The 19,444-nt window shown below is 43.4% G+C and overlaps 1 protein-coding gene across 3 annotated transcripts in view; it reads left to right on the top strand.

Annotated features, from left to right (window-relative positions):
* Positions 1-1,423: 1,423 nt before the first annotated feature.
* Positions 1,424-19,444, top strand: part of WDR11 (WD repeat domain 11) — a 61,608-nt gene continuing 43,587 nt past the window's right edge. For 2 of the 3 annotated variants that reach the window (XR_009544623.1, XM_060171173.1), the window contains exons 1-10: positions 1,424-1,584; positions 2,879-2,990; positions 7,113-7,266; positions 8,321-8,494; positions 10,389-10,575; positions 11,918-12,083; positions 12,667-12,781; positions 15,934-16,129; positions 16,440-16,543; positions 17,944-18,120. Coding sequence is in view for 2 of the 3 variants with exons in the window: in XM_060171173.1 (XP_060027156.1) it covers positions 1,499-1,584; positions 2,879-2,990; positions 7,113-7,266; positions 8,321-8,494; positions 10,389-10,575; positions 11,918-12,083; positions 12,667-12,781; positions 15,934-16,129; positions 16,440-16,543; positions 17,944-18,120 (1,471 nt within the window). In the remaining variant the exon portion in view is untranslated. The remainder of the gene's footprint in view (positions 1,585-2,878; positions 2,991-7,112; positions 7,267-8,320; positions 8,495-10,388; positions 10,576-11,917; positions 12,084-12,666; positions 12,782-15,933; positions 16,130-16,439; positions 16,544-17,943; positions 18,121-19,444) is intronic. The other variant, XM_060171174.1, reaches the window with a different exon arrangement.

Genomic DNA, 19,444 nt, shown 5'->3' with positions numbered 1-19,444 from the left:
TCTAACACCAGTTAAAGGGTGTTTTCCACATTTAGAAAGTATGAAGATTTGTGTCATCCAATTAATTTCATCCATATATGCACATATTTATTATGTAAAAGCTGATACCTGTGCCTGGCTTTTTGTGGTGGCCATATGTTAAGTGATTAAAAGCAGAGAAGCTAATCAAAGAGTTTTTAAATTTTCTTTATTGGGGGATTAATGGTTTACAGTCGACAGTAAAATATAATAGTTCATACATGTGTAACACTTCCCAGTTTTCCACATAACAATTCAACCCCTACTGGGTGCCATCATATTCCAGGACTTGAAACCTCCCTTGCAACACCTGAGTCTTTTGCTTGGGTTCAATACACCAACTTCAGGCTGCTTAGTGTTTTCCCTTCTATTCTTGTTTTTCAGCTTCTATGAGTTCGGTCATCACATATTCATCCTTTTGTTTCTAACTTATCTCACTTAAAATGATTTCTTCAAGTTCCATCCAAGATGGGGTGAAGAAGGTGAATTCACCATTCACCTTCTTGGTAGTATTACATTATGTATATATAGCCACAACTTACTCAGCCACTCATCTGTTGTTGGACCCAGGCTTTGGCTATTACAAACGGTGCTGCTATGAACATAGGTGTACACAGATCATTTTTGATGGGTATGTTTGGTTCCTTAGGATATATCCCCAGGAAAGGAATTGCACAGTCATAGGGTAGGTCCACTTCCAGCCTTCTGAGATTTCTCTAGACTAGTGCTCTCCACAGAGGTTGGACCAATTTACATTCCCTCCAACAGTGCAGCAGGGCTATGTTCAGCCTCTGTTTTTTGTTTCTTTACCAGAGCACTGCTCAGCTCTGGCTTATGGTGGACAGGGGGATTGAACCTGGGACTTTAGAGCCTCAGGCACGAAAGTCTCTTTGCATAATCATTATGCTATCTACCCCCACTAACCAAAGACTTTAAGATCTTTTCCAGCAAAGGCAGTCCCAAAGTGAAGAACACATAGATGCCTTGATGCTGCATAGCTGCTTCTCCTTCCTTCCTTCTTCCTTTTTCTTCTTATTACTAGTGATTTAATATTGGCTTACATAATCAGGAGATAACAGGGGTATGAGTCCACACTGTTCCCACCACCAGAGTTGTCTGTGCCCACATCCCTCCACTAGAAACTACAGTGGTTCTCCCAAGGTCAGAGATAGTGGTGAACTATTCTTTCTCTTGCTTTCAAAGTCACACCTAGTACAGTTGCTTAGTTTCTCCCTGGCTCAGCCACAGCCTAGCCCTAGAGGTAGAACCCTCAAGGAGGCGGAACCCTGAAGGAGGCGGAACCCTGAAGGAGGCGGTGCTCCAGAGAGGCGGAACCCGGAAGTTAGGGAATCCGGGGAGAGTGGAACCTTGGACGCCGCGGAACCCGCCTACGGCGGTCACGACGCTACCCGGACCGTGTTTGCGACGGAAGCGCAGCGGCGGCCGCTTCCGGTGGCGGCGGGCGGCGGCGGCGGCGGCGATGTTGCCCCACACCGTGAACTTCAGGGTGTCGGCGCGCACGCTGACCGGCGCGCTGCACGCGCACAACAAGGCGGCGGTGGACTGGTGAGGGCGCGCGGGGGAGCGCCGGCAAGGGCCTCGGACCGCCGCCGCTTCCGCCCGTGTCGCCCCCCGATCGGGAGGCCCTTCCGGGTGCGGGCGTCTCGCTGGCGGCCGTGGGAGCGGGGCTGCCCGCCCCCCGCCCTGCTCCTCCCGCGCCCTTTCTGCCCGTGGCTGCCCTCTGCCCTCTGCCCCCTGCCCCCTGCCCCCTGCCCCCTCTGGTGGGGGGTCTCCTCCCCGCTCCGTCCTCCTCGGGATTCCTACCATCCGCCCTCTCGCCTGTCATCTCCCCGGGCACCTGCGCTACTCCTCTCTCTCTCTCTCTCTCTCTCTCTCTCTCTCTCCTTCCCTCCCTTCTTTCCTCTTCCTCTTCTTTTTCTCTTGCTTCTTTTTCTTTCCTTCCACCCTCTCTCTCTCTCGCCCCCTCTTCTTTCTTTTCCTTCCTTCCTTCCTCTCTCCCTCTTCTTGCTCTTTGCTTCTTTCTTTTCTCCCTCCTTTCTTCCCCCCATCTCTCTCGGGTTCTTTCTTTCTCTGTCCTTTCTTCTTTCTCCCCTCACTCCTTCCTTCCTTCTTTCCTCTTCCTCACTCTTTCCTCTTTTTCTTTTTTCTTTTTCTTCCTTCCTCTCCTTTCCCTTCTTACCCTTGTCTTTCCTTTCTCTCTCCCCCTTTCTCTTTCCGGTTGGTTCTCTTTCTGTCCTTCCTTCTTTCCTTCCTTTCTGACCTCCTCGTTTCCTTCCTTCCTTCCTTCCTTCCTCCACCCCCCCTTCTTCCTGTCCTCTTCTTTTCTCACTGTGAAATCACACGGCAGCCCTGACACTTGGTTGTGAGTCTATATTCGGATATGAATCCAAAGGTTACGGGGCTTGTTGACCAGAGGATAGGAGCTTCCTGTCTGTCTGGTTGGAAATCCCAAGACGGAATGTGGAGTGTGGTCAGGATTCGAGGTTAAAGAAATTAAATAAAGCCTGGCCCATCTCTCTCTCTCTCTCTCTCTCTCTCTCTCTCTCTTAACACACACACACACACACACACACACACACACACACACACAAAAGGAATTGCTCTATAAGTCCTATTTTATCGTAGTGGAAAATGAGTCTCAACAAGCATTTTTTTTTTTTTTTCAAAGTGTGGTTAGACCTTTTATTCAAATAGGATAAAGTAAGATGCTGGCCTTTGTGCTTAAATAATTGGTTAAACTATGGTGATATGTATTGCTTATTTAGGGTATTTCTTGATAAGAGAGAAATTGAGTCTTGTTGGATTTCATGCTCAAGTTTTAACATTACTGTCTTGCTAGGGGCTGGCAAGGTTTAATTGCTTACGGATGTCATTCGCTCGTGGTAGTGATTGATTCCAGTACTGCCCAAACTCTTCAAGTTTTAGAAAAACATAAAGCCGACGTTGTCAAGGTAAGTAAAGTGCACTGACCTATACTATCCATTCTTCAGTTCTCACTGTCATTAGAGTCTCACTAAGTCCCTATACAGGCCGAGTAGCTCTTAAACTTATCTGTGTTAGCCTAACATTTCCACTTGATGCTCTACCAGGAAGAGACACTAAATGCTAAGTCTTAGGAGATTTAAAACTGATGGAAAACATTCAGTTCTGCCATTTACTATTCATTCATTCATTCATTCATTCGTTCTGAGCTTTGAGCACTTGGGGTGTGCTCAGGACCTAGAGGTCCTGAACTGCCTTCTAGCAGTTCATTTCTGTGTGTTACGTGAGACTCCCATGTGCGGTGGGCACAGCCTACTTTGGGGATCTCTTGATGTCCACAGAAGTCTTTCTGTCTTAGAGACTGCTAGACAGGAGAAAGTTAAGTGAGAAACTGGGGGAGGAACACTGCATGGAAAAGGAAGAAGTAAGTATTATGCTGTGGAAATGGCTAGAAGGCGGGGGTTCCCCATTAACAGTGACGAAAGAAGGGGCAACCGGAAAGGTAGACCTGCAAAGGAGTTTGGGTATTTAGGTAGGAAACTGAAACAGTCCTAAAAATACTCACTCTACCAGCGGTGGAGGTTCTGTTGGAGAAAGACTAGATTAGGCAGTGAAGCCGTTCAGGACACGGGCAGTACTTTTGGGCAGGAAATTCTAAGGGACTAAAACTAGAGCCTGGCCATGGAGTCCCACGGGAGCTGCAGAAGAGCTCACCTTGCTAGTCTTTATGGTGATCAGTTTGTCGGAGAGTCAGAATGGGATGGCCCCGTAGTTTCTGTCTGAGCAACTGACAGTATTGCTGTGGAGTAGGGAGAGTGTGAAGCCAGTGAGTTTGGGTCTTCAGTACACAGACTCCAAGATGTAGTCATGTGACGTTCTAGGATGTTGGTGGCAGGAATTTGGGGTCAGTTTTGGGGGGGAGAGTCTGTTTCCTTGCTGCTTCCAGGTCTCCTCTTGACCCCCCCCCCCCAGCTTTTCATTTTCTTGAGCCCAGCTTGGCAGTCATCACTGCAAGCAACCTCCCCTCCGCCCCAAGAAATTCTTAGTCTTCAGCGGTGACCCCCTTTGCCCCCATCTCTTAGATCCCTGAAGCAACCACCAATCTGTTTTCTGTCTAGAGTCACTTGTTGTGGACATTTCACATACATGCAGTCATTTAATATGGGGACTTTTGTGCCCATCATCTTTTATGTATTCTATAAACAGTTTTAAGATTACAGGGGTATAGTGTCACACTATACCCACCACCAAAATTGCCCCCCCAACACACACACACACACACACACACACACACACACACACACTCCCTAACCACACAGAGTCTGAGAGACATTTTGGTCCTCCCCCCTTTTTTTCTTTGCAAATTCATTTAATTTGATGACCTGTGTTTCACAAAGGAGCGAAACCATCCAGTAGGTGTGTGTTTACCACTTGACTCACTTCACTGAATATAATCACCTCCAGTTCCATCCATTTTGCCCCAAAGGACACATTGTCATCATTTTAACTAGCAGCGGACTACACCATTGAATATGTGCCCCGTAGCTTCTTTATCCGGCATTTAGGCTACTTCCATCCTTTGGCTATTAGTGGACACGAGTACATTATCTTCCTTTGATAAGTGTTTTCACGGCCTTAGGGTGTGTGCTTAGGAGTGACACTGCTGCGTCATAAGGCACTTCCACTTTGATCTGTCGAAGGACTCTCCTTACTGTTTTTCTCCAAGGATTACACGTGTCTTTCCTAGCATGTTTTCAAGTCCATCTATGTTTAACATGTATAGGTACATGCATGACTATATACGTAAATGCATCCTTTATGAATATACACGCTACTGTATTTTCGTATCGACGGGCATTCGGGTAGCTCCTACTTTGAGGTATGAGGAATATTGTTGCTGTGAATATCCTTGTCCTAGTTTGTGTGTGAGCCATTTCTCTTGGGTAGCTGTTTAGGGGTAGAATTCACGGCTCATGTAGTAGTTCTGCTTAACTTTCTGTGATTCCTCTAGGTTGTCCTCCAAAGAAAATACTCCTTCTGCTTTCTTGTTAGCAGTGTGTGAGGATTCCCACTTCTCCATACCCTCAGCAATACTCTTGATTGCCCTTTGATTAGAGCCATTTTACTGGATTATAAAAGCAGAAACCCTTGTTTGCACTGTGGGAGCTGAGGGGAGGATACTTTCCTCGCCCTCGGCGGGGAGTAAACGTGTATTAAGTACCACCTTTCCCTTGTGGCTTCATGCAAATGGTGCTTATGGTTGTTACTGGTGTTGATTTTTTTTAAAACTAATGGACCATTTGTATATCTTTGAGAAAATCCTTTATCTGTTTTAAAATTGTGCTGTCTTTTCATTATGGAGTTGTAGTATTTCTTATTTATTTATTTATTTATTTTTACCAGAGCGCTGCTCAGCTTTGGCTTATGGTAGTACAGGGGATTGAACCTGGGACTTTGGCGCCTCAGGTTCTCTCTGCATAACCATTATGCTATTTTACAAGCCTGTTGTCAGATGCCTGATCAGCAAATGATTTCTCTCATTCTTTCAGTTGTCTTTTATTTTCTTACTGGTGACCTACAAAGCACAAAAATTTAATTTTCATTTAGTTCACTTTACCTTTTTTTATTTGTCCAAGAAGCCATTTTTTTTCCAAAGCCAGCATTTACATATTTTTTTGTTTGTTTCCTACGGATATTGTTTCAGCTTTTATGTTTAGGCAACTGATTCCTTTTGGGGCTATTTTCCCAGTTCTAGTGAGAAATAACTAACAATGCTAATTTTATGTGATATGACATATATAAGTACAGTTGACGTGTGTATTGATCTGAATCCTTTGATCTTATTACCTTTATTTGACTAAGTAACACGGGGAGACACTTTTTTACATAGGCCATGATGTTATCTGTAAATAATGACAGTTTAATTTTTTTACTGGTAATCTATATGCTTTCTATTTCTTTTTCATACTATATTGCATTGGCTCAGACTTCTACGACTGTGAATAGGAATGCTGAAAGAATACTCTTGTTTTGTTCCAGAACCTAGCGGAAAAGTTTTCCGGTTTTCACTTTAAGTTATATATTAGGGAGGGCGATTTATTTATTTTTTTTTTGAGAGAAATAATACACACACACACACACACACACACACACACCAGTTTGGCATTTCTGGAAGCTTTCATTTTTTGCATGTGAACTAAAGTTTTGGTTTATTATATTTTGGTATATATTCTACTTCTTTTGCTTGGAGGATTTTGTTTAAGATCTTGAGGTATATGTGTAATATTGGTTGATTCTTTCAGCTTTTATTTCATGTTTATTATATATCACACTTTTACACACACAATTCATTTAAAAACTACTTGCCCAAAGGAGAGACTTTGCAGTCTTAAGTTTCAGGCTTGTGCGTGGTGAAGTTCAGAAAATGTTTTGTCTTCAACTTTCATGAATACTCTTGGAATTGGTATCCTACGCCTGCTTTTGATTCTGTAGTGTTTAAATCGATTAAACACAGATTCATTGAATTCCATCCACATTCCACTCTTATCATCGATGTTACCAGAGATATGGAACACAAATATTTTATTAGAGAAAAAAAAAGATTATTTTCTACCATGTGAAAGAGGGACTGCCAGAGTTTTTTTCTTTTCCTTTGCTCCCCCCACCCCCATTTTTCCCCTTCTGCAGAGCTTAGGTAATTCCTGAAGTTTCCACTGTTGAGTTTAAAGAATTGAGTACAGAGAAACATTCTACTTAACAAGTCAAGATTGTCAGTATTCTATCAATTAGATTTTGTGATTTGTAATTGGAGTTATTTCTAAATTTCTCAGAATACTCAGGACTCCGCATCAATTCCCATATTTTAAATAACGAATATTGTGATGTTGAAATAGTGCTTTACCTGCAGCTCTTCAAAACTAATACTGCAAATGTTTGGTTTTGAGGATGGGAACTAATTTTTTTTTTTTTTTTATTTCGTAGACACGGTTTTTGTAACTTAGAATGTCGTGTGGGTTCTGATGGGTGTTTGATAAATATTCTGTCTTGTCTCATCCCACGCAGGTATTTACTTCCTCTCTTCTTGATACTAGGTTAAATGGGCCAGGGAAAATTATCACCATAACATTGGCTCACCGTATTCCTTGCGCTTAGCTTCTGCTGATGTCAATGGAAGGATCATCGTGTGGGATGTAGCAGCAGGAATAGCTCAGTGTGAGATCCAAGAACATGCCAAACCTATTCAGGGTGAGGAAAGTCTGCTCTGCCAAGCACTGGTCAGAGCTCCACTCCCAGACGGGGCTTGCTCACCCTTGAATCCCATTGTTTTTCCCAGCTAACTCCCGACTGTGCTGATCAGAATCTAGCTTGCTTTTTCTTATCAAAATCCTTCTGGGTACGTTTCTGTCTCCATTGATTTCTGCTTTGGTTCACTATCAGCCTCAGTCCAGCGTGATAAGAAAAACTGAGCAGCCATGCTCTTGTAATCGAAACCAGAATGTGGTATGACCCCCTGGTGGGGCTGCTGTTTGTAATTGGTCTCTAGTGCCCGGTTTTCATTAACAGAGATCAAAATTGTATTCTCACTTTGATATTGATCATTTGTTTGTTTTTGTTGTTGACCTATAACAGTATTGTGTAGATTCAAGGCTTGGACTGAGTGACCTTTGACCAAGTTAATATTTTAAGTAACTTAAGTTACAAATATTTGGTGAGCTTTTACTATGTACTGGATAATGAAGTAGATATGATTGATCAATTTAAGGACAATTTTTGACATCAAGTTTTAAACAGTGACTAGCGCAAATTACCTTGTATTTACTTTGAAGTAATATTCCATATTACTTTAAAACTTTAACCTCCAGTTCTTAATGCCCAGACACTACTGCTAATTTAAAATTAGCTCTTCCCATGTTCATCGGGGAAGCAATTATAGAAGCCAGACCTTCCACCTTCTGCATCCCACAATGACCTTGGGTCCATACTCCCAGAGGGATAAAGAATAGGAAAGCTGTGGGGGGGGGATGGGATACGGAGTTCTGGTGGTGGGAATTGTGTGGAGTTGTACCCCTCTTATCCTATGGTTTTGTCAATGTTTCCTTTTTATAAATAAAATTAGCTCTTGTCTGCAGTTTACTATATATAAATATAAAATCAACATGCAGATAGCATATTATATTTTTGTGAGGGAGAGAATCAAGACTTTTAATGATTATGTGAAACCAAGTGTCAAGGCCATGCCACGCAAGGGTTTTGACGTGAATACTTCTGGATCACACCTTCATGCACCTGGTCTTTGCAGATGTTCAGTGGCTGTGGAATCAAGACGCTTCCCGAGACTTGCTGCTTGCAATCCACCCACCAGGCTACATCGTGCTCTGGAATGCGGATACTGGCACCAAACTGTGGAAGAAGAGCTACGCAGATAACATTCTCTCTTTCTCTTTTGACCCCTTTGATCCTTCACATTTAACTTGTGAGTAGTAGGTGTTTATGGAAAACAAGCTGAGCTATTTTTAAATTCTTAAAAAATTTTTTTTTAATATTTATTTTCCCTTTTGTTGCTCTTGTTTTTTATTATTGTAGTTATTGTTGTTATAATTGATGTCGTCATTGTTAGGACAGAGAGAAATGGAGAGAGGAGGGGAAGAGAAAGACAGACACCTGCAGACCTGCTTCACCGCCTGTGAAGTGACCCCCCCCCCCTGCAGGTGGGAAGCCGGGGGGCTTGAACCGGGATCCTTCCGCCAGTCCTTGCACTTCGCACCACGTGCTCTTAACCTGCTGCGCTACCGCCCGACTCCTTGAGATATTTTTAATGTAACTATTCATTTACTAAGTTCTGTATAAAGGAATCATACTAAATTCTGCAGACTTCCGATACACATGATGCATGTATGCATGTGTGCGTTTCTAATGTAGCCATGACACAGCGAAGTCGAGAAGCACATGCAGTCCCTGTACCTCCTGATCATAAAGCATCTCGTCATATCATTTGTAAACCCTTTGATGGCTAGAACTTTAAGTCAGTGAGTTCGCAGATCTGCTGTGCTGAGTATGAACAAAAGCCAAAGACACACCGTGTGCTGGTATCATCCCACTATCCCACTGCTCCGGTGAACTTTTTTTTTTTTCACCTCTTAATATCAGTTAGGAAAAAGACAGAGAGAGACTGAGAGAGAAGGAAAGACCTCACAGCACCACTCCACTGTTGATGAAGCTTCCCCTGATGTGCTTGGCTATCGAGTTCTTGCATGTGACAGTTTTTGCGTTCTACCAGTGAGCTGTCGCCTGGGCCCTGTGTTGAAAGCAGCTTCACTAGCTGGGGAGTCCGGCTAGATGAGTTGTTCTCTGCACCCGTGTTCCCCTCCCCCCCATTCCTAGTCTAATCATCCATGGTTTTGAGGGAGATTGTCTCCTTTTAATCACAAAACGGTGTAATTTGTGGTGCTAAGTGTGCTCGCCTTTGCCGCCTCCTTTAGTATTTTCTTTCCTGTATTCTTTCCCTCCGGAGTTACTGCTGGGGCTTAGTGCTTGCACTAAGAATCCATTTCTCCTCTGGCCATTTGTTTTCAGTTTTATTGAATAGGACAGAGAGAAATTGAGAGGGGAGGGGAAGATAGAGAGGAAGGAGAGACAGATTGACACCGCCTGCGAAGTGACTCCCCTGCAGGTGGGGAGACGGGGGTCCTTGTGTGGGTCCTTGTGCTTTGAACTATGTGCATTTAACCGACGCGTCACTTCTGGGACCCCTTTTTTTCTGTATTCTTCGTAAGCCACTGTTGACATCTGTTTTCACTCAGGCTAATGAAGAGGAAGAGAACTTTATACCTTGCTGAGGTTTAATCTTAGGTTCAAGAAGAAAAGAGAAATCTATTGAGACTTAGTAGCTGATGTTAACATACAAAAACTAGTATTGTCAAATCAAATACTTGGATTTAACTCAGTGTGCTATGCAGAGTTTCTCATATATGGGCTTTGCTTCTGTGAATTCTATAGTCCTAAGTCTTTAGATTTTGAAGTTGCAGGATATAATGAGGAAAGGCTTTTTTTTTTTTTAATATTAGAGTTCATGAACTGAATTTGCTTGGAAGAACAAACATTTGTTCTTTCTGGCAGCAACCTTATGCCACCTTTTTAATATAAAACATTCATTTAGAATGCTCAGCTTGGGAGGCCTCTGATGAATTATAATGGGCCACCTGTTTCACTTCAAATTGGAGAGCATTCCCATTATGTGATGACTGCATGACACAGCCAGTTCTCTATTATTAAAATCATCATTACCTTGTGCTTAAAACTGTGTTGGAAGAAAACTCCTTGCTGGACTTGCTTCAACTTTAATCAGAGCTTTGCTTCTCCCAATACAGTACTCACCAGCGAGGGCATTGTATTCATCTCAGACTTCTCTCCATCCAAGCCTCCCTCAGGCCCTGGCAAAAAAGTTTACATATCTAGCCCACACTCTAGCCCAGCTCATAACAAGCTGGCTGCAGCCACTGGCGCCAAGAAGGCACTTAATAAAGTGAAAATCTTAATCACTCAAGAGAAACCTAGGTAAGTGATTCAAGTGTGAAATTAACATCATTCGCTTGATGAGGAAACTTTTTTCTTTCTTTTTTTTTGGTCTGACAAGTTTTGACAATACTTCTGGAGTTAGACTAAGATTGGTTTTTCTTTTTCACCATAACCTTCTTCTATTTTTGAATTTTGATAGAGGAAAAAAAAATGCTCACTTTAGCTTCTCCCCAAGAGGAGACTCGGTATTTAGCATGGTTCCTGTGTTTGCTCTGTTAAACTACCCCCCTCGGTAGTTTTACAGACTGCAGGTTTTGACTTCTGAAAATGAGAGATAAGCACTCTGAAACTGGGGATGTTGGATACACTAAAAAGTGGAAGACAAAAATGATTTTCATTGTAAGTATATTTCCCTGACCTAAATGCTATTTCTTGCATTAGGCAGTGTGAACTGTGGGTATTTTTCTTTGCAATTAAAGAGGTTGCCTGGATTGAAGACACCACCAATGTGTCCTGGAGCTCAGCTTCCCCAGAGACCCATCCTACTAGGGAAAGAGAGAGGCAGACTGGGAGTATGGACCGACCAGTCAACGCCCATGTTCAGCGAGGAAGCAATTACAGAAGCCAGACCTACCTTCTGCAACCCACAATGACCCTGGGTCCATGCTCCCAGAGGGATAGAGAATGGGAAAGCTATCGGGGGAGGGGGTGGGATATGGAGATTGGGCGGTGGGAATTGTGTGGAGTTGTACCCCTCCTACCCTATGGTTTTGTTGATTAATCCTTTCTTTAATAAAAAAAAAAAAAAAAGAGGTTGCCCATACCGGTTAAGAGCCAGGGTTCTAAGGAAAGTTGCAAGTACAGGATGCTGAGAAAATTCTTTACTTTTGTCAGAAATGCAATTTCCTGGTCTCTATAGATTTTTAAAGGATTTCATAAAATCACTGCAAATGGACATGAGACGACCTAAGTACTTAAAGCAACAGCAGGGACTGATATTTAGGAAGCATACTTTTGGAAATGTTACCTGTTATTGCTGATTGCAGGATCTGCAGCAAAAACACTTTAACTACTTTTATGCATTAAAATAGGTTTTTTTTTTTTTTAACTTTGGCTACTCATATATTGTCGTTTCAGTTAAAGTTATGAAAATCAGTTGTTCACTAGTTGGTTTTTGTTGTTGTTTTTTCCTAGAGCACTGCTTCAGCTCTGGTTTATGGTGGTCCAGGGGACTGAACCTGGGCCCTTGGAGCCTCAGGCATGAGAGTCTGTTGGCATAACCGTTAATGCTGTGTCCTCAGCCCTGTTCATTAGGTTTTTCCCAATATTTATGGTGTCTTTGATTTCTTGGTGCCTAACATTCCATGTTTACTTTTTTCAGTGCTGAATTCATGACTCTCAATGACTGCCTCCAGTTGGCTTACCTCCCTTCCAAAAGGAACCACATGTTGTTACTGTATCCTCGAGAGATTTTAATCCTTGACCTTGAGGTGAATCAAACAGTGGGTGTGATTGCAATAGAACGAACAGGAATTCCATTTGTGCAGGTACCTAGCCTTTGTACTTTACACCTGGGAGTTGATTGTGAATGTGTATTCTGAAGAGTATGATCTTCAAGTGCCTCTCATTCTACTTTTCCTTGTTAACTTCAGGACCAGCAATATTCCATTGTATATCTTACTTTTCTGCACTTCTGATCTTTTCTGCACTTCTGATCGGATTGACTTACCACTAAAATACTTCTGACTTGCCTGGAAATATCTGCTTAACTACTCACTTTCTGTGGCTAGAAACAGCTTTTTTTTTTTTAATGTTTATTTATTTATTCCTTTTTGTTGTCCTAGTTGTTTTATTGTTGTGGTTATCATTGTTGTTGCTATTGATGTCATCGTTGTCGGATAGGACAGAGAGAAATCAAGAGAGGAGGAAAAGACAGAGAGGGAGAGAAAGACAGACACCTGCAGACCTGCTTCACCGCCTGTGAAGGGATGCCCCTGCAGGCGGGGAGCAGGGGGTAAAAACAACTTTTTAAAGAGTTTTAGGTAGCTTTTTTGAGTACTCATATAGTTTCACAACTCAGACTAAGTGCTTTATAGCTTATCTCTGCTCTGTAAATAAATCTGTTTACAGGTAATACCCTGCTTTCAACGAGATGGTATATTCTGCCTCCATGACAATGGCTGTATCACCTTACGTGTTCGGAGATCTCATCGCAGTGTTTTGGCCACTTCAAATGAGGAACCAGGTGAGTTTATACCCCTCAGTAGTGCTCACTGTGCTTTTATTCAAAATTATCTTATACATCCTTAAGTGAATGCAATTACCAGCGAAATCATGGATTTAATAATGAAAACCCTTGACTTGAGAAAGTCAAATGTGTGTATTATAAGGGACATAAAACTACCCAGGACTAATCTTTTTGCGTTATAGTAGCGTGCTTTTTATATCTAGCAAAAGAAGAAATATTTTTTAGCTAGGTTTTTTTTTTTTTTTAAATCCATGAGCCAAGGAGTATTCGGATTATGAAACTATTTCCAGCACCAGTCCAGCCTGTTTATGCCTTTATTTTTATAGCCTCTTGACTTCTCTGCTCTAAAAATCCCTCTTGTAAAGCCTCTGGCCTAGTAAGTCTCCAGAACATTGACTTGCCAGTTTCACCCATATCCCGGAGGGTAGAAATGATGTTTTTGTGAAATGATTACAAAGTAAAGGTGAAAGCGACTTTCATATCTTTTGGAAAGCACAGTTGTTTTCAGACTTAAGGGCCACTGTAAATCTTTTTGGTCTCCAGTGAACTGTTCACTATTTAATCATAAATCACAACATCCTTTGCAATAAGAACGCGTTTGGCAAAGGACAGCCCCTCAACATTAAGTTGGAGGACTCGAAGAGCAGGACCAACAGCTTGAAAGCTGTCAGGAGCTGCTTGTTGCTGGCTTTGAAAGTGACTGGGATCCATGTGGATTCAGTCGGCTAGGGAGGATCGTCAGTTTCCCCAATGAATGGGTACTCACGAGATGCACCACGGGAAGGTCGATCCAATGCATCCCGGTGCCAGTAGCCAACCCCCTCCCATCTCCCATCCTCCCGTATCTCCAAACTCAGTGGCCAGTCACCTAACTCAAGTTGGACGTGCTAAGATTGACCCAGTCTGGAAAAGAGAAATTTCCCATGAGTGGTCATCCCACTTCCGGTTATCTTGTCCATCTCCAAAACTCCCTTTACACTGTCTGAACTGGAAGACGCTTTGAAGAGGGTTAAACCGGGAACAACTGCTGGCTATGATAACATCACCCCAGAACTCATTCTTAACCTGGGTCCCGTGGCAAAGAAGTGGCTCGCTTCATTCCTGTCCCACATCTTGGAATCTGAGTCTATGCCCAAAGTTTGGTGTCGTGCGAAGATTATAGCGGTTTTGAAACCAAAGAAAGACCCAACACTGGCCGCCAGCTATAGACCAATTTCTCTCCTCTCCGTGTGTTACAAACTCCTCGAGAGGCTGCTTCTGTCACGTATTTCTCATCTTACAGAGAAATTCCTATCACCCGCCCAAGCTGGTTTCCGCCCAGGAAGATCTACCTGCGAACAAGTCCTGGCCCTCTCAACTTACATTGAGAATGGATTCCAGAAGAATTTAAAGACGGGTGCTGTCTTTGTTGATCTCAAAGCAGCCTATGACAAGGTTTGGCACCCTGGTCTCCTAGTCAAGATCTCAAGATGCCTGCCTCCATGGGTGGCCAACACTATATCGTTTCTTCTCCAACACAGAAGATTCCGGGTGCATCTGGGTGACAAGTCTAGCAGATGGAGACTTGTCTCAAGTGGCCTTCCCCAGGGCTCTGTTCTGGCTCCTACGCTATTTAATATTTACATCAGTGACCTCCCAGAAACTTCTTCAAGGAAGTTCATCTACGCTGATGACATCTGCTGTGCAACTCAGGCATCCAAGTTCGACATCCTCGAGGAAACACTCACGAAAGACATGTCTCTGATATCTGATTACTGTCAAAAATGGCGACTAATCCCTAGCACTGCAAAAACGGTATCATCTGTTTTCCATCTACACCATGCCTCGGCCTCACGTGAGCTTAATGTGCAGCTTGGCGATATGAGAATCCGGCATGAAGCCCAGCCAGTCTATCTTGGCATTACTCTCGATCGCACTCTGTCATTTCACGAACATCTCATAAAAACTGCAGCAAAGGTGGGCGCGAGGAATAACATTGCAAGACTGGCCAGCTCCTCATGGGGCGCGAGCGCTTCCACACTACGATCATCATCCCTGGCATTATGCTATTCCACTGCAGAATACTGTGCCCCAGGATGGTTCTGTAGCCCCCATGTCCACTTGGTCGATTCCAAATTATATTCCTCCATGAGGATCATTTCTGGAACCATCCATTCCACCCCGGTTCCATGGCTGCCAGTTCTCAGCAACATCGCCCCGCCAGATATTCGTCGGGATGCGGCATCATCTAAGTTCATTTCCCACGTCTACGCTCGACCGGACCTGCCAATATACGCGGATATCTTTGCCCACCCTGTCCAACGCTTGACGTCTCGTCACCCAATCTGGTCCCCTACGCCTACACTGAACTTCTCTGTTCCAGACTCTTGGAAACAGAGTTGGCAGTCAGCTGAGGTAAAGAACAAACACCTCATCACAGACCCCTGCGAGCGTCAACCCGGCTTTGACCTAGCACGTTATGATAGGGCCCTCCTCAATCACTATCGAACAGGCCATGGCCGGTGCGCCGCTATGTTCCATCGCTGGGGAGCCAGAGAAGACCCGAACTGCCCTTGCGGCTCCAGACAGACTATGACCCACATAGTCAACGACTGCCACCTCTCCAGATTCAAAGGGCTTGACATCAGGCTCAACCTGACGCTGTGGACTGGCTGCGGAAGAAGGGCAAACGCTAGAAGAAGAAGAAACATCCTTACCCCTCCAACATGTCTTTTTTAAAAAAAATATTTAGGGGGCCAGGTGTTGGTGCACATTACAGTGTGCAAGGAGCCGGGTTCAAACCCCTGGTCCCCACCTGCAGGGGGGAAGCTTCAGGAGTGGAGAAGCAGAGCTGCAGGTGTCTCTTTGTGTCTTTCCCTCTCCATCTCCCCCACCTTTCTCAATTTCTGTCTCTATCCAATAATTAATTAATTAAAGCTTTTAAAAAATTTAAAAGCCATTATCTTGAATATAGTTCGTTTGGAATTTCACCATCATTAGGTGAATTATCTTTGTATTCTGAAGGAATCGGTAACACTTATAAAACGGGAAGCCCTTCTTGCTTAACTCTGGTCAAATGACCATTTTTAGTTGAGGGTTTATTTAGATTCAAACAATGGTATTGACGGGGCTCCGTTGTGATGTCTAAACTAACACACTGCTGCCTTAAGACCCAGATCCTGTCCAGGAGCTTACCTATGACTTACGAAGCCAGTGTGATGCGATCCGGGTGACCAAAACTGTGCGGCCCTTCAGCATGGTGTGCTGTCCTGTCAATGAGAATGCGGCTGCCCTCATAGTGAGTGATGGCAGGGTCATGATCTGGGAGCTCAAGTCCACCGTGTGCCGTCGAAATTCACGGAGCAGGTAATCGAATCAAGAGAGTCCGAGCTGTTGCTTTGCTTCCCTGTTTCTTCAGTCGCCAAAATCCTGTGAACAGAAGTGACAGTTAGTGGTTAAGAGTTAGTGACAAGACTAGTTCTAGAGCACTACAGACTATTGCATATGAAAGCAAAAAGAGTTCTATATTTATAGAGGGCTGTTAGTGAATCAGTGTGGATGCCTCTTCATTTGTTCTTTACACGAATCCTGTGAAACAGGACTGACTATCTAGAAGGAGTCACTGGAGAGGCTGGCATGTGATAGTAAGAACGATCCACTTCTTATGCCTCTGCAGTGGTTCTGGTGTGTCTCCGTTGTATTCCCCAGTGTCTTTCTGTGGAATTCCTGTAGGAGTGTTACAGGAAAAACTCCCAGACCTCTCCTTAGACAACATGATCGGTAAGCAAGCTTTTTATTTCCCTCTGATTTTCGTGCTAGCAAGTGGTTCTGCAGCTACTGCTAAACCAGAGTTAAGAAAGCAAATGTCAAAGCAGTAGATTGGCGTGCTAATACAGGGGTGGAAAAATGTTCATTCACTAGAGACCCAGACATAAATGAGAGAGCGAGAGAGAGAGAGAGAGAGAGAACATTTGTTGTCTGGGTACTAGGTTGGACCCTTCCTGGTGACACCAGAGTCGCTTGGGCTTTTTCGCCTCTCGCCGGTTCCTCGGTCAGAATTGGATGCACACACTCTTGCCTGCTACTCTTCTTGCTCAACCAGCTCTGGCTTCACTGAGTGCCGGCCTTGTTTGGTCCCTGGAAGTTAGCGGCTGTGTTGCCCTTGTAGGTCTGCTGGTCTGTCTCTTGTACCGCATTGTAAGGTGAAACAGTCTGTGACTCGATTCTGCCTTCTTAGCACTTAGGAGAAAGTTACATTTTTTGACATAAACTTTCATATTTATGATGGTGACTGGAGTAAGGATCCCAGTTCGAGCCCCCGGCTCCCCACTTGCAGGGGAGTTGCTTCACAGGTGGTGAAGCAGGTCTGTAGGTGTCTTTCTCTCATCTCTCTGTCTTTCCCTCCTCTCTCCATTTCTGTCTGTCCTATCCAACAACAACAATAATAGTTAATTACAACAATAAAACAAGGGCAACAAAAGGGAATAAATTAATAAAAAAAAAAAATCACTCACAAAGCTTTCCCCCTGCAGGTGGGGACTAGGGGCTCGAACCTGGGTCCTTGCTCATTGGAACATGTGCGCTCAACCAGGTGCGCCACCACCTGGCCTCTTAAATTTATGTTAATGTAAGAAGCGTTTCATTATAAAGCTTAAATTTTTTTTTTTTTGTACTTACATTAACACAGTGGCATTTGTTATTAGATTCTAGGTGAATTCTTAGAATCTACCATCTGTCGTTACCAGTTTTATAAATCTGCCATTTGTGGGTACCATTTTTATATTTTCTTCACAAAGAGCATCAGATTGAAAAGTAGCCTTTTGGAAGGATAGTAAGATGAGGATGTGGTACACCAGCATAGTCTATGAAGACGTCTCTGAGTTATGTCTTCTTGATCTGCCTTTGTTCAGCGTTTGCATATCAGAGTTGACTGAAAGCATTTTTGTAGAAGACAGATTCCTAATTCTTGAGTAGCTGCCCTCTGGAGTAACATGCCCTCTGGATGACGTCGGTGGAGTCATAACCAAGGACAGAAACATTTCATAGCCACAGTCCTTAGAGTCCTTAGATGGAAAGATCGTTTCCAGCAAAAAATGTCTTTAGGTTTTAAGGTCAGTGTATGTTACAACTAAGATACTCTATTATTGTTAATTATTATTATTATTATTACTGCACATCAGGACAAAGTGCGGTTGCTGGCGAAGAGCATCCCGGGGGCTCCGTTCTGCAGGAAGTGCACCTTAAGTTCCTCCTGACAGGGCTGCTCTCAGGACTGCCTTCGCCACAGTTTGTCATCCGTATGTGCCCACCGCTGACCACAAAAAACATCAAGATGTATCAGCCACTGCTTGCTGTGGGTAAGTTGCTAAAACTCTTGTCCCAGTTTTGCCTTTATTGATAGGGATTCTGTCCCCTTCTCTCTCTCCCGCTTCTATTCCTATGACGTAAATGCTATTCCTCTTGAGGCTGTCCTGTAGTTCTCATATTATCTTCGTTTTTCCTTTTTAAATAATGTCAGTGAGAAGTTTATTTTATTTATTTGTTTTTCTCATTTTTTTTTTTTTTTTTGCCACCAGGGTTATCTCTGCGGCTCAATGCCAGCACTACCTATGAATCCACAGCTCCTTGAGGCCATTTTTTCCATTTTATTGGGTAGAATAGAGAGAAATTGAGAGGGGAGGGGCAGATAGGGAGAGAGAAAGACACCTGTAGACCTGCTTTACCACTTGTGAAGCGACCCCTGCAGGTTGGGAGCCAGGGGCTTAAACTGGCTTGTGCTGTTCTTTGCAGCACCATCTGACCCCTGAGGTTTATTTTGTTTAAACGATTTCTTATATTTGATAGGATAGAGTGAAATTGAAAGGGATGGGGCAGATAGGGAGAGAGAGAGAGAGAGAGAGAGATACCTGCAGTACTGATTCACCACTTGTGAAGCTTGTCCCTGTTGGTGGGGACCAGAGGCTTGAACCTGGTTCCTTGCATATGGTTGGTTACATGTCTACTTAATCAGGTATGCCACCACCAGGCTGTTCGTCCATTCATTCATTCATTCATACATTCGTTATTGTAACCAGGGTTATGACTGGAGCCAAGTGCCTGCATAATTGATCTGCCACTTCTGGTGACCATTTTTGTCCTACCACCCCCTTTTTCTTTTTGTTTTTGATAGAGACAGAAACTGAGAGGAAGATAGAGAGGAAGAGAGACTCCTGCCGCTCTGTGTCACTGCTCATGTGGGGGACGGGAACGGGAACTCAGATCTTGAGCATGGTGCCACCACTCAATACCCTAAACCTTTTTTTTCCCAAGATGATGTTACTTGACTTCCGACTCGACTTCCAAATCTATAAATGTGATTTGAGTTTTTGTCTTTCGTATAATGAGATTCTGGTCACATTGATCTTATATATTGCATAGCCATTGGTTTGTGAACATGGAAGACTGATTTTACTACTTCTGCTTGGCAGTATTCTTCTTATTTTTTTTTTCCTGTTGCCGTCTTCTGATAGTAATTTGCTTTTCAAGGTTCAGTGGTCTGTGTACAGGTGTCCAGATTTATATAAATGCAGAGAAATACTTAATTACTTTCTCTAAATTATTGACTCATATTAAGCCTCTTCTAGAGATTTTAATTAGAATTTGCCATTGTATTACAATGTCATCATAACTAATTTGTCAGTT

This window comes from Erinaceus europaeus, chromosome 14 (genome assembly GCF_950295315.1).
Source record: "Erinaceus europaeus chromosome 14, mEriEur2.1, whole genome shotgun sequence".
Lineage (NCBI taxonomy): Eukaryota > Metazoa > Chordata > Mammalia > Eulipotyphla > Erinaceidae > Erinaceus > Erinaceus europaeus.
The sequence above is the reverse complement of the archived record's forward strand: the minus strand, read 5'-3'. Positions and strand labels throughout refer to the sequence as shown.